At 41.1% G+C, this 14,603-nt stretch overlaps 1 protein-coding gene across 3 annotated transcripts in view; it reads left to right on the top strand.

Annotated features, from left to right (window-relative positions):
• Positions 1–1,184: 1,184 nt before the first annotated feature.
• The window catches only part of PTPN4 (protein tyrosine phosphatase non-receptor type 4), a 103,112-nt gene continuing 89,693 nt past the window's right edge, over positions 1,185–14,603 (top strand). For all 3 annotated transcript variants that reach the window (XR_003946267.2, XM_018911382.3, XM_050977101.1), the window contains exon 1: positions 1,185–1,323. Coding sequence is in view for 2 of the 3 variants with exons in the window: in XM_018911382.3 (XP_018766927.1) it covers positions 1,311–1,323 (13 nt within the window). In the remaining variant the exon portion in view is untranslated. The remainder of the gene's footprint in view (positions 1,324–14,603) is intronic.

The following is a 14,603-nucleotide window of genomic DNA, read 5'->3' as shown; positions in this document are numbered from 1 at the left end:
GAAAGAGCAAACATGCCCATGGGCAACATATGAAAATCTTTATGTGGCCAGGAGGCACAATACACCTCATGCTCTGGAAAGATCCGGCAAGGACCTACAGGCAGTAATGACCCTCTGGGACATTTGCAGGGTGAGGCTGAGTGGCCATGTGACCAAGACGGAGGGTTACGACATTAACACACCCCTGCCGCTCCACTGTGGCTGATTTTTCCCTCGGAACGGAGCGGGTCACAAAAGCAGCCTGCGGCTCCCACGGGCACAACCCCCGTTAGAGGACCCCGTCCCCCGGGCGAGGTGAAGGCGGCGGGACAGCGCCGGGAAACAAGCCCAGACACCGAGCGCCGCTGAGACCCGCCCGCCCCAGCGCATCGCTACAGGTGTGAATGACGGCTCAGTGGACCAATCAGTGCTCACCGCCGCCTTCAGCCATGGTAAATCCAGCCAGTCAGACCGTCAGGTGTATCCCCGGTTCTGCCCTCTCCCTATTACGGATACATGACGGACCAATAGAAAGGAGAGCACAGTGCCCGCCCCCCATCGGCTCTCGCGAGCTCTCGGGGGCCGTCTCCCGCCCTCCGCCGGTGACTGCGCAGCCGCCATGTTGGTTGCTATGCTGCCCGCGTGAGGTGGGGAGGAGGGCGGCGATGAGGGGAGGAGGCTGCGGGTCCTCCCCCCTCCTCCCCCACGGGCGCTCGTTCGCTCGCCGGCAGGGAAGGCGCCTCCGCAGCGCCTTAGCGCTCCACCTCACCCCGGTCCCCTTTGCCTCCTGGCCGGGGCTGCGTGCGGGGCAGCCGGCGGTCCGTGCGAGGCAGTGCCGCGCCCCGTAAGGGACAGCCCCGGCCCCTGCGGCCCCTCCGGCCGGTCGCTGTGAGGAGAGGGGGGAAGGAGAGGCCGGAGGGTGGGGGTGTCCTCCGCCTTCCCCCCGGGGCTCCTCCGTCCTCTTCTCCCCCAGCTCTTTTTCCCTCTCCTCCCCCCCGCTCCCTCGGCCCAGTCGTTGCAGTACGATGCGGCGCTCGCCGCTGCGGCGGGGCGCGGGGCGGCTGCTGTCGCTGCTCCAGAGGCTGCGGCTCGGGCGGGCGCTGCGGGAAGACTGAGGCGGGGGACGGCGAGCGGCCCCTCCGCTCCCGGTCTCGATCCCGATCCCGCGGGGGGTGCGGGCGCTGCGCGCCCCCGAGCGTCTGCGGCGCGCGTGCCTGCGCGCGCGCCCGCGGAGGCGGGTTGGGGGTCGTGCGGGGCGGCAGCGGCGCGAGCGCGCAGCCCCCGCGCCTCTTCCCTCCGCGCTCCCCGCTCCATCTGGAACCAGGACGTGGATGTTACATGAAGGTAAAGGCGGCCGCCGGCGCGCTCGGGGCTCCGGGCTGGGGGGACGAGGGGTGCTGTGAGCCGCGTCTCTGTGTGTAACCCTCCCCGCTCCCCCTCCCGCAACTTCGCGCTCAGGTCGCCGCGGGCGGAGAGCGACTGCCCTGAGCCCTTTTGGGAGGCGGGGGGGGCCGTGTGTGTGCGCTCTCCCTCCGCCTCCCCCCTCCGAAAAACCAGGAGAGCCGGCTCCCCTCTGGCGAAGGGGTGTGGGGGCTGTGTGGAGCTGGTGGCGGGGGGGAGGCGTAAATAGCCTCGAGGGGAACGAGCTGCGGGGGCAGGTCGGGGTCTCTAAAATGCAATGAACTCCGCCGAACGCCTGAAACGGATTTTTATTTTAGCGTGTTTAATAAAAAACTTTGCGATCCTGTGCTTTCTAGGCACATGTGCGCGTTGCCCTGGTTATGGGCAGGGAAAATAGGTTTGAGTGCTGTCGTTGCATTCCTCTGGTACATTTTTAGTGTCTCCCTCGAGCAGAAGGCTTGTATAATCGCTATGTCTATATGCGACAGAGGCTTTTCGTGTACCTGGTGATGGGTTAACTCGTGCATGCTGTTGCAGCACCGGCTGGAAGAGGCATAACGTCTTTCTCCTTTCAAAAATCTCCAAGAGCTAGTAGCTAAAACTAGATAGTTGCCAGTGTACGTGAGATGTTCCCACCTCTGGTCTGTTCGAAGGATATACATCGTTTAGATGTAAAATACACGTGAACGAACTTTATGTTGTTATTTACAGCTATTCAGGACTTCAGTGTGGCCGAGCTGTTACAATTTTTTGAACTGTGAGATAGAAAATATTTGTGTGACTTGTGTGTTACAGAAGTGCTAATGGATCTCAGCTGAAGAATAATTGTTAGACTGCAGTGTGCACATACATTTGCTCACCCATGGGGCATTTCTTTTGCCCTGAGCTAAACTCCGAGTTCAGTGGTAAGGGGGTTTTGTGAGTGCACGTTTGCCTCCTTGTTTTGGCAAATAAGTGCTCCGTAATGTTGGGAGCCACCGATGTGTTCACAGGCATGCAGACATTGGGTGCTCGTCACATTGTAAATGTGCATTGCAGGAATACAGGAATGAGTTACATTAGAATTGGTAAACCCATTTTTTATTAGATATGTGTATTGTAGGAAAGTTTTCCAGTTCATTGCTTGAACATAATATATTCAGTATTGTAATCTTTTGGATGCCATTTTCTTGACAATGGATTTCTTGCTTCACTGACCTAAAAAGTTGTTTTTACATATTGGCATGACTGTGGCTTGCACCATGTTGATAAAATATCATTCTGGGTGATAAGCTTACAAATATGTACGCGTGTGTCAATATTTTTCCCAGGCAAGTTTATACTTTATAAACTCAGAAATCTACTGTTGGTCCAATTTTTTTGCAATAATTTTGTTGTCATTGCAGTTTCTTTGTTATGTGTGTGTTTTTAATTTTAGTTTTTCAAAGTTAGATTAAACATTGAAATACAAATGCATATTCCTCACAAGCAGAAATGTGTTAAATAATTTTACCTTTCAGTATGTTTTCCTTATGTTTGCAGTTAAATTTGTTAGGAATCAGATTTACCTGTGTGGAGTTTACTTCGATGGTTACTTCTTGTTCAGCAAAATTGCCCGTGGAACGTATTGTTGCCACACTTTACAATTCTCATGCCCTGTTAATGTCTAATTTAGGTTGTACATAACAGTATTGATTGAACACCCGTGCTAAAAATACTTCCAGGGTTGGGTACACTTACACCATAGTAGCAGGAAAGTTTGGCCAGTACTGTTTTTCCACGACTAGAATTAATTAATTATTAGCAGCTGTACTTTTAAAGCATGAATAAAAACCAAAGTGCTATAATCTTAGAAGTAATGCTAATGGCTCTGTGGAGTGGATGAGCTCTCTGTTAATGAGCAGGGTTAGTGTAGTACTATTTACATGTCACTGCCATTAGCATATTTGAAATATATGGTAAGTTAATACTCAGGGTACATCATTTTGGCTCAGATCCTGCAGTGGCCCCCGTTTGCGCAAATGGATCCTCCTGCACAGAAATTGCAACAGGAACTTGAGCTCCAGCATTGGTTCAGTAGACATCAGGCCTGTGTTTGTCGTGGGTATTTGTTTTGTGTGAATGTTTAGTTGTGTTTGTGTGATGTCATAGGAGCTCTGGGCATGCAGAGCTCCAGGGCTGGCAGCCTGATACAATAGTGTGTGACATGATTACTGGGGATAAAGGGACTTCTAAAAGATTGCTTTCATATTGTAACAGCACTGCTGAAAGGTCCTGAGCAGCATCTGGGGGCTCCATTTCACTGGGCCATTATTTGTGGTTGTTACTTTATAAGGATTTTGTTGGGTGTACGTGGGAGTATTGTGCATTGGTTTGTGTGCACATACAGAAAGTGGGATGCACACTGAGAACTGAGGGGAGGTTACACTGGAGGCAAAGATAGCCAGGATTGCTCAGCCATCGGCTCACCTGTTTATGGGAAAAAGAGCAGCTTGCTTGGGGCAGTTTAGGCTTTGGATGTAGTCAATGGGTTGGGTAAATGTCTTCTTAAAATTACAGTGGATTGAATAGTCTGTTCTAACTTTTCAACTGGTCAAACCTTTAATTAAAAGAAACAGTAGATGTGCGTGGCTTTTTTTGGTGTTTGAATCAACGTTAGACTATTTCCCCTAAACTGATAAATAGCACATTTCTGTGGTTTGTCTTCTTGGGTCTTCTTACTACCAATAGTTTGATCCTCTGATTCATCATGATTGTGCCTTGCTACTCCCCTCCCCCAGTTTGGGTTTAAATTTGGTGCAAGATCATATGAATCCCATGCCTTCACATCCTGTTTCTGTGTCACCTCACTTCCATTCTCACCAATAAAAAATGGTCAAACAAGAGAATCTTTCAGCAGATGGTTGACTGTGCTTTTTTTTTTTTTTTTTTTTAATACAACACTTTCACTCTGGTGCTGTCACTTTTCATTAAATGCCTAGACAAAATTCTCATGGGTATTAATGTCCTCCAACCTAAATAACTGTAAAAATGGTTTGTGCATATATATAATATGGAATTGTTCATGAGGGAAAGAAGGAACTGTGGAGGTGGAAGAGCAAAGGGAGGGGAGAATGGCCTGAGCAGGAGACAAAACCCAAGGAGCTCAGCAGTGTGCTGGTAATACAACAGCAGGTCTTTGCTGTCTGGACCAGCTGTTCATGTATGCTTGTTTGGGAACAGAGACTATTTTTCCTTCAGAACTTGTAATCCACTGAAGTAGCACAAAAACAATTTTCTCTAGGCTTTTGAAAACCTTTAATTTATAAAATTTTGGAATTCCTTTTAAGTCTATATATATATATATATATATATACACACACACACATATATATATAATTATTATAGTGTTATGTATGCAGTTACATATTCAAAATCTCCATCTTTATTTTGGAGAGTTCCAGAATTAGAAAACTGTTGCTGTTTGCCACTTAAAAAATAAATTACTTCAAGTTTATAGCAGTTAAAGGGTTCACAGAAGTTTTATTGATGTGCTGACATACCAAAATTCAGGGTCCAGATGTGTAGGTTAAAAGAATCTGGTTAACAGCGCACTGAAGTCTGTGCTGGTTGTATGCAGTGTCCCAGTACATACCACAGAATGTTACAGCTGGTGGTCACAGAGATTCTCAGTAGATCAGACAAACATAACTTGATGAATTTCTCTTTGAAATGTGAAAATTGAACCAGCTTCTCCTTTCTGAGCTTATGCACCTTCAAACAAAGACTTGGTAGGGTGATGCAATTAGGCCTCTCTTTGCGCCCTACTTTGTCTCACACTGCAATTACTCTTGGACAAGTTTACTGTGACTGTTGAATGATAAATGCAATTCCATTTGTGTGGTTTATGAGACACTGCCATCCCTACAGTTACATGAGGAAGGGGGAAATGGCCAATAGCCATTTTAAAATAAACGGTCTTTTGATTATGAGTATTTATGATCTGCAATGAAGAATGCTCTGGGAAATATTTTTCCTGATTGGAGTGTGAAGTGAGCTCTTCATTGCTACTTCACAGTTTTCAGTCTGACCCTAAGATTGATGAGGGAGAAATAGACAATCCACTTCTTATGGCACGTGCATTCTTACATAGCCTTTCTGGGTATTTCTTATCTTTTTCAGGGTAACTAGATTAGACAATAATAACTGAATTATTCTGCATGACCAAAAGCCCAGATCTTCAAATGACAATCAAATGTAGTGCTGCTAGAGATTAACATTTTCATACTTGGAACTTTTACTTTTTTAAAATTAGAATGGAGTAGATAAGCTTTAAGGAGGATGTATTCAGTTCTCTTATTAGCCTGGGTTTTGGACTTTAAATTAAAAATTGCTCAATATCTGCTAGTCAAAACCTTGTTCTGACTGGTGCTTTTTCTTGGGAAACATCAGTTAAAGTCTGAAGGTATTGAGTTCTGTATGACTTTGCTATTTTGTTTGATAGTTTTAATAAGCCAATTAAAAAAATAAATATAAGCTCTTTTCTGGTGTTTACTAGGAATAACAATTTTAACTGGTTTGGTTTTGTGCTGTTAACTGCTTGGATTAAGCAAATGATCCTCATTTTGTCTCCAGAAGGATATGAACTTTTAAGACAGCTGAGTGTATTTTAGCTTTTCCAGAGTCCTGTGGCCAGTTTTTTGCTTTTGTGTACCAATATCTCTCTGACCTACAAATCACCCACCCTCCCAAAAACCCACCCAACCAACCAAACCTCCAAGGAATGGTTTGTGTTTGCTACAAAAGACAGAAATGAGTAACAAATTATATCAGTAGTGCTTTGAAACTTGTGTCAGTTGCTGAGTGCAATGAAAGTTATGTAGGTGGTGTTTTCTTAGATGAGAAAACGATTCTTAGTTAAGTCGTTTGCTTTTTTAATGTCAGGTTTAAAACCAGAAATTGAAACTGTATCTGCAGCAGATCGCTGTCCATGCAGCAGCTGGTAAAAGAGCCAGCTGTATCCCCTTTGTCTCAGAGATGTGCTAGCATGCTTTGTCTTGGAGGAGGCTAACAAGCGAGATTTCTGTGTTTTCTGGTCACAGTGGAAGGTGGTATGTGCAAAAGAGTCCAACAAATGGATTTGATAACACTGCAAAGCTGTGTTTTTCAAAGGAGAAATTCAAGTGTGACACACCAGAACTTGTGCTCTCTTTTATGTGCTGATAGAGATACTGTGCTGAAGTAACTTCATACCTACTTCAGGCTTGAATAGAACTGGAAATGTTGTTAATTCCTGTCCTTCAGGTAGGGAAATTACCACATGGTCAATAAGAGCACCTAGAAAATATACCAGTCAGTGGAAGAACAGTTATTACTACTGATGCTCTCTGAAATTCCAACTTAGCGCAATTTTTTATCTGGGCTGAGATAGAATTTCTTGATGGTGCTTTCCCTTATATTTTCCTAGGCCATGAAGTTGCAAAACATGTTAGTTGTAATTAAATTTCTTATAATTTTATATGATTTGAACAAAAAATAATCCAAAATGTAATGTATTTCTCTTGGTACTGAAAATAAATGCTTCTCAGATTTTACAGCTTTGACCCAATGCTTTTGCTTTAAAAAAATGACAATTTATGAGGCAGATCACATAATAAAACTGGGTTTGTTTTGTTTCTATTAGCCTTGTCAGTGAATTCAGAGATTTTTGGGGAAAAACCTGCAGTCCTCCCATGCAAAATTGGCTTTGGATAGACTTAAAATTAGCATATGTCACTTTGCATTTGTCTGTCTTGATACGTGCAACAAGCTAGTAGTGTCATCTGAAAAAGTGAGACATATTTTTGTCTTTTGTTGTGTAAATAAGGTTAAAGATGACCAGTGCTGATGTCCAGTGATGTGTTGCATTGTAAGTTGTTTTTTCCCATACGAATTGTGTGTGTGGACTGCATGTACCAGTTTTGCATTGTCTCTAAACTGCAAAGAGCCTCAGTACTGCTCTTAAAATATTTTTCTGAGTTTATTGCATGCCCCTATTTAGAAAAGCTTTACTTTTGGAGAAGGGATGTGTATCAATTTGTTTGACTCAAAAATAAAATTTTATGGAACTTGGCATTTGAGTTTTAAATCTGTGGCCTGTAACCTCCAAACTGTGAGCTGCTATTAAGACTTCCTTTGGAAGAGGCTCTCGCCTTTTTTTTGGGAGTCAGGCTGCAGTTAGGATTGATGCCACAGTCTGGTTTTAGTACATGAGTGCAAATGAGGCTATGGATGGGAATCCTAATCTACAAGTAATTCCCCACTTACTATGTTTTAGGCTTGTGTGTTGACTCTGTAAGGAGATGTTGCAACCTGTTAGCTCATCCAAGTGCACCTGCTTTCCATGGAGCAGATCTCTTTAATATTTGGAAGGATGTAGTATTTATGAAAAGAAGGTTTTGAAAGACTGAAATGTGTCTGCCTCTAAAACTGAAGGGGTGTGTCATCTTTGTCTAAGTTGGGATAGAAAAGAGGCGAAAGAGGAGAAGGACAGCTGCCCTGCAATAAGTTTAAAGTGTGTTGGGTTTTGGTAAACATAATGAAAAAGGAGAGGTAAATATTTTTTTTTATTGTCCACAAATCTCATGACCTGTTGTGACGCTTGTGCTGAAATAACTGTGGCACGCATCGCCACAGGAGGGAGAAACTGAAATGCAGAAGTTGTATTACAATCGAACAAACACACCAGATGGTTACATTATGGGGTCTTACCTCCAAGTGATTTGAATTTTTTTTTTTTTTTTGCTTATTTGTTTCCTGTGGGCTTAAGTGAGACTACTGATTTAGATTCTTCAGTACTGAGAGCTGATGCAGTTGCTGCTAGTTGTGGTTCTGTCATCTCTTCTCAAGTTTGCTGTACATGCAGCTAGGTGAGGAGGGACAGAACATTAATGGTGACAAAAGCTTGTTACCTTTCTTAACCATTCCCTAATTAATATTTTGCTTCTTCTTTCATTGTATGATATATTAAAATATACCATGTATGTCAGATTTGCAAACTTCTTAGGCTGGAAGTGGCCTTAGATATTCAAATTTAGACTGAGGAAATAATTTTGGAGCTTTTTGTTGGGAAAAGGTTATTTTTGCTTTGCTTTCCTGGGTGGTGTAATGTGGTTACAGTTTTTCGGCACCTTCACCTAATAGGTTTGCTATTACTTAAGAGACTTAGGGTATTGGTGATACTGTCTCTTCCCTTTTCTCATAGTATAGATTTCAGTATTTTGTTCTACAGTTCCTGGATCTGTTTGGGGATATGACCATGTGAGTGTGTGCCTGGGGAGGGATGCAGTGTGGTGGATGTTCCCTGGATTCTTTTGGCAAACCTGTTTTTGACTTTCCACATTCCCCATGCTTGCAGGAACTGTGGATTATGTTCAAGCTTTTCAATAGTTAAGTAAATTGTATAGAATTGAATAACAGACATCATAAAGATATTAATTAAAATGTTGTTGCTTTCAAAAACATGCCACTTGGAAGATTGAGAGAGGTACAGTAAGAAAATGAGGTGTGAGTAACCACTAAGGATGTGCATATACAGTTACACTTAGAGCAGAATTCCTCAGTAGAGGACTAGAAAATAGATTGAAAATGAACATCTGACAAAAAGTCCTCCAAGAGGAAATTCCTGCAGGAGAACTTCATTCTTGAGATTAATTAAATGCAAGATTAGAAATTCTCTAGATAGCTGTAAGCTATTTAATAAAACTGAAGTGAGCAATTAAAAGACTTGGTTGTAGTTAGTAGCAAAAGCATTGCCTCCTTTTAATGATCGTGGTGCTGTCCCCTCCCCAGTTACATATGTTCTCCCCCCTTTTACAGGAAAGTATATGGGAGCTCATTCATGCTGGATGCTTTCTGCAGGATTTTCATAAAAAGCATCCTTCTCTGAATAAGGGTGATTCAGATAATAACTTCTTTGGCATTGGAAGCACATACACAGTCCTGAGAAAACAGAAATAAAAGTGCTTTGTAGAAATTATACTAATGAAATGTATGTGAGAGAGTAGCTTGAAAGAGAAACCTGATTAACATCTGGAACTTCAGCTCATGTTCAGCCACCTTTGAATAGAACTTATGTTGCCAGTAAAGCTACTTTGTCAGATCTCTGTTTTCTAAGTTACATTGATGTAAGCATTTTCTAATCCACCTCTTTACTGTATTTTGCCCTTTGTTTTCCAGACAAACAGATTCATTCAAACTGTTGTGGGAAATGATTGTAGCTGCTCTGGTATCTGCAAAAGCCTTTTTCCACTGAAGTGTTTCATATTCATTTGATTATCGTGGTGTGCCATGATAACTGTATGTGCTCCAGCAGTTGTGTACAATAAGCTGGGATGTGTTATATGAGCAGAGACCCATCCCTCATCAGATAGTAGTGCAAGATAGCAAATTCTGTCATCGTGTTAGGGACAAAGATGTGAAACTGCAGATTCAAAGAAGTTGCCATAGTTCAGCAGAATGAGTGTGCCATGAGTAATTAGGAAAAATAGAAAAAAAAAAATATATGTATTGAGTAATGCTGTAATAATAATAATTTTAAATTGCTTCAAAATAAGATACTACTTAAGTAGTTGTTGAAGTGCACTCTGTGCTAAGATTGTTTTAGAAGTGCTCATTACTTTCAATGAGAAAACAAATGTGGTTTCTATTAAAATAAATATAGGCTGATAGAGAAGTTCTGAAGATAAACTTATTAATGTTATTATTTTTCTGCTGTAAACAAAAAGCTACCTTCTAAAAATCTGCTTTCCAGACTTAAATGTCTCTTGTTAGTACTCAGAAAAACCCACCCTTTTCTTTTGGCATTGTATAAATATCCTTATTTTCTTAGCATAATTAGCATAATATACACTTTGGATATATCTGTATGCATAGTAAGTAAAATGTCATCATATTGGGTGTATAGTGGACAAAAAGATGGAGTGATTGCATTTTAAAATTCTGTAAAATAAAACTATGCTTTTCTATAGATTATATTTCAAGAGTATTGCAAGTCATTTAGAAATGTCTGACAAGCAAATACCAGTGTTTATGCTTCCTCTTCAGGAGTGATGGGGAAATGTGTTTTGAATATTGTTTTTGTATTGGACATATTTTCTGTCAAACCATGTCATACATGCTTGCACTTCAAAAAATGTTGAAATGTTCTGTTGACTTTTTGGAACTTTTTGGCAATGCAACACTCTCCATTTATTTTGTCCCTTGTTTAACAGTTTTTGTGTGTGTTTTCAAAAGCACTTCCATTCACCATTCAAGGAATTCAATAGAATTCTAATAGGAACTGCACATAAATAACTGCAGAAATCAATGCTTCAATTCAGCCAAGAGTTTTTTTGTGACTTCAAAAGCCACAAGAGCATTTATTATTAGAAACATACAATTGACTTTTCTTGTATTATCATTTTGCATAGTGATTTGGTTTTTACCACCACAACAAGATGTTTGACAGTTTCATTTGAAAATGATGTATTTACATTCGGCATTCCAAAACAGTGTAATTTTTATCTATTTTCTCAAGCTCTATACATGTTATTTTGCATGTTGAGCTCTGTGCTAAGGTTGTTAGTGAAATATTCACTGGTGGATTTTTCCTCAGAGACCAACCAACTGTTAGGCACAATCTCCTGTTCTTATATTGTGATGAAAATGTAAAAATAGTCTTCAAAGAATGGAGTTGTTTGGGTAATTTTCATCTGTTCAGCTTGTGCAGTATAAAACATATCCTCTCCTCCAAAACACTCAATTTTCTGATGCTAACAATCATAGAAGTGACCAACCTGTGATCATGCAGGGTTATGCTGGAACTACTTCCAGCCTTGAGTGTTCATGTTACGCGAGCCATGTCATCTGGAATAGTTCCTTTGATCCTGAAGTTTTTAGGTGGGTTCTAGGAAGTGAGATTATCTTCAGGGAGGTGGTTTGAACACACCAGAAGCTTTAGAAAATTGATGTTTGACTTTTGAAGTAGTCCAAAGATAATGTGATGTGAAATACAGCACTCTGTGTTCAGTAATGCTTTACTGCCTTATAAATGAGCCCTTTGAGTGGTGTTGCTTGTGGGCAGCTTGTGCAGATCCCCTCAGGTAATGGTACAGTGTTGCCACCAGGGCTGGGGAGCACATCTACAAGGGAAGAGTTTTGTTCTGGTTGTCAGCAGGGTACTCAGATTAATGGATTTTTCTGTGTTCTAGTTTTACTTTTCACTGTTGCTGATAATTCAGAGAACAAAGTCAAGGTACCAGCAGGGCCTTTTAGATGACAGTTGCCTTTCCCCACACTCCCAATCTCCTAATTCCTGCTCACCAGACCGTCTGGTTCTGGTTCTGTGTGAGGAGAAGGAGGTGTTAAGAGCTTCTTGGTGGAATTTCACCTTGAGAACCAACTGATGCTGAGACTTGCTGCCACCAGTCCAGTCACCTTGAGATGCAGACCCACAGTCCCCTCCTCACCTACCTTGCTGCATGAGCAGATGCATGTTTTGACACTTGAGAAACTTTTCAGCTCCGTGGAGGTGTAGGGAAGCATGGCCTGTCTCTAGTCCTTCCCTGTCCTAACACCTGGAGTGGAAAGACTTCTCAGATGGAACTTACACTGCACCCTGAGAAGTGTTTTGCTGGTGATGAGGGGAAAGAGGGGCAAGGTAGAGTATGGTGAGGAGCAGGATTGGTAACACAGACAATATCATAGCTGCAGAGCCACTGTGTTCAGTGTTGTCATTTGGAATTTTATGCATTTGGGATTTAGATCCTGTCATGGTGTTACCTTGAAAAAAAATAATAAAGTGAAATTAGATCTTCTGTTGGTTTCTCAAAGTTCTTCCCCATTTCCTTTTCCACTTCTAATTCAGATTGCATTTGAGTCAGCTGCTTTCATCTTGACACTTATGTCATTCAAGGATCCACAAAGTTAATATGTTAATGTCTGCATTTCAACTGACTGATAGGTACACCAAAACCTATCTTAATTTTGTCACTGCAGCATGAAGCTTCTTTTAATTTCCCAGGCTGTTCGGCATTTATCGAAACAAGATAATGGAATGTTGCTGGCACAATTTGTTTAAAGTTTATTAAACATGACTTTTTCTTTTTTCTTAAAACACGTTCTTGCCCTTCCTCTGTTCTAGGTGCTTTGAATGTAACAAATTTATAAGCTGGAAGAAATAATCATGGGCATCTAAAATAGTTTGGTTAGGGAAACTTGGTTCTGTTAAAGGGCAAAAAATAATTTTAGATCTCTCTAAAACTGAGCATCACTCTGTATTTTTTTAGGTTTATCTGTGTTCTGGTCTTTTATGAAAAACAGTTCATGACAGTAAGCAAGACAAACCCAGTACCTCATGTTTTATTTGACATGGGTCAAATATTTATGGGTATTATCAATCTTCTTTGGCAGTGCTGTTCTTCGATAGCCAACCTCAAATATATCAGAAAACATTTTGATACATTTTGCATCAAATGTTTATAATTTGTTTTGAATGCAAGAAGAAGAAACAGAAGTGGAAAAACCAGAAAATGCCAGAAGTGGTAGGAGTTGAGGAAGACTTGGAAAGCAGCAATCTATCCAGCTCATGCAGGTAGGTGCCAGAAAACCTGAAACATGGATATAAAAAAATATAGTATTGGAGCTAGAAATAAGGTATTATTTGATACAGCATAGTGTGTTTCATAGCTCACCACTGTCAGGTAATCCCTTTTATTGAACTTTATTTCAAAATATATACAAGTATATACCTTGTTTGTGGAACATGTAGTTAAAAATTTATCTCAGGGGCAAAAATATGGTCCTAAATTTGAGCTAAATCCTTCCCTGACCAATTTACTGTGTTTTGTACTCGTCATCCCTTTCCCAGAAGTGCTTTCTTCTGCCAGGGCAGGGTCTGTGAGTGTGTTGCATTCCTTACCATAATAAAAGAACTGAATCTAATATCTAATTGATGTAATATTGAATGTCTTAGTAAGCATTCTATCAGCTATATATGGATAAAAATTGTTTCAAAGTGCTTGAAGGCTGTAATACATTCAACTTCTGTGATATTGTATGAAGTAACCTGACTGTTCTTATTTGACCTGCATATGGTTTAGGAACCTTAAAGCCAAGTCCATTTGAGGTTTTGCAATACTGAGAATCATGAGAGAGGACCTTCATCTGTCCCGTGGGCTGTGCGCCTGGCTCCGTATCCTCATCTGAGGAATTCCCTCTCTACAACAGCATGACATAGTTGGTTTATGTTTGTATCTTATGACCTGCTAAAAATATTCTCTTTCCTTCCCACTTACCTTCTAAGATCCTTTTCTGCAGAATTGGTATATAACCACCTTGTATGCAATTCTGGTATTTTTGTAGTGGATTGTGCCTGCTTGACAGAATAAATTGTCCAAACTTATGAAGGAAATGTATGTTTTCAGAAAATAGTTTTCTTTTATTATTCTGGATTGAATGCTGAAGCCATTTGCCTTGATCTTTTGGAGGAGGCCTTTTTATTTTTATTTCTTTTTGTAGAGTCTTTTTACGCATCTTAAACATCTCATGTATAAAAATAGAAGGAAGCAGAAAATATCAGTATGTATGGAAGATAATATTTGAACAAGTAAGAAATGAATTCATGTCATGTGATAGTTAAAAACTTCTATTCCTTGACATGGACTCCTAAGCACTTACAACTTATGTTACGGAAAGTAAATTTAAAATATTATTTCAGTGTCAGTCTCCGTTTTAGAAAGAGAACATTGCTCTCTGCAAATCATCTTTCAATTTGTAACCTATAGTAACTAAGCTGTCTAATAGAGAAGTATACCTAAAAATATATAAGGATATTCCTTCTCCTTTCCCTATGCCAAATTAAACATTGGCTACTGTGTATAAATATTTTTCTTCTGTGGCAATTACTGTTCCATGCCAGGTAGTCACTTTCCAGAAGATGTTAGCTTAGCCACGCATAGTTAAGCCCATGTCTCCTCAGCTCTTCTCACTGCTGTATTGCCTGCTACTTACTATAGTAGCAGTACATCCCTTGAGCACTGCAGATCCTGTGAAACAAGGTTATCTATGGCTATGCAGATTCCAACGTGCATTTAAAAAATAGAATTATTCTAAATGTTATGCATACTTTGGCTTTTCAAGGGAATGTGTACATTCACTGGCAACTTAAGAGTTGTATTCATACATCAGAAGCTTTAGAGCATGTGGACAGGTGAGGCTGCTCCCCACACCTGTGGGAGCCTGCAGTG

This window comes from Serinus canaria, chromosome 7 (genome assembly GCF_022539315.1).
Source record: "Serinus canaria isolate serCan28SL12 chromosome 7, serCan2020, whole genome shotgun sequence".
NCBI lineage: Eukaryota > Metazoa > Chordata > Aves > Passeriformes > Fringillidae > Serinus > Serinus canaria.
This window is presented reverse-complemented; position numbering and strand designations above follow the sequence as displayed.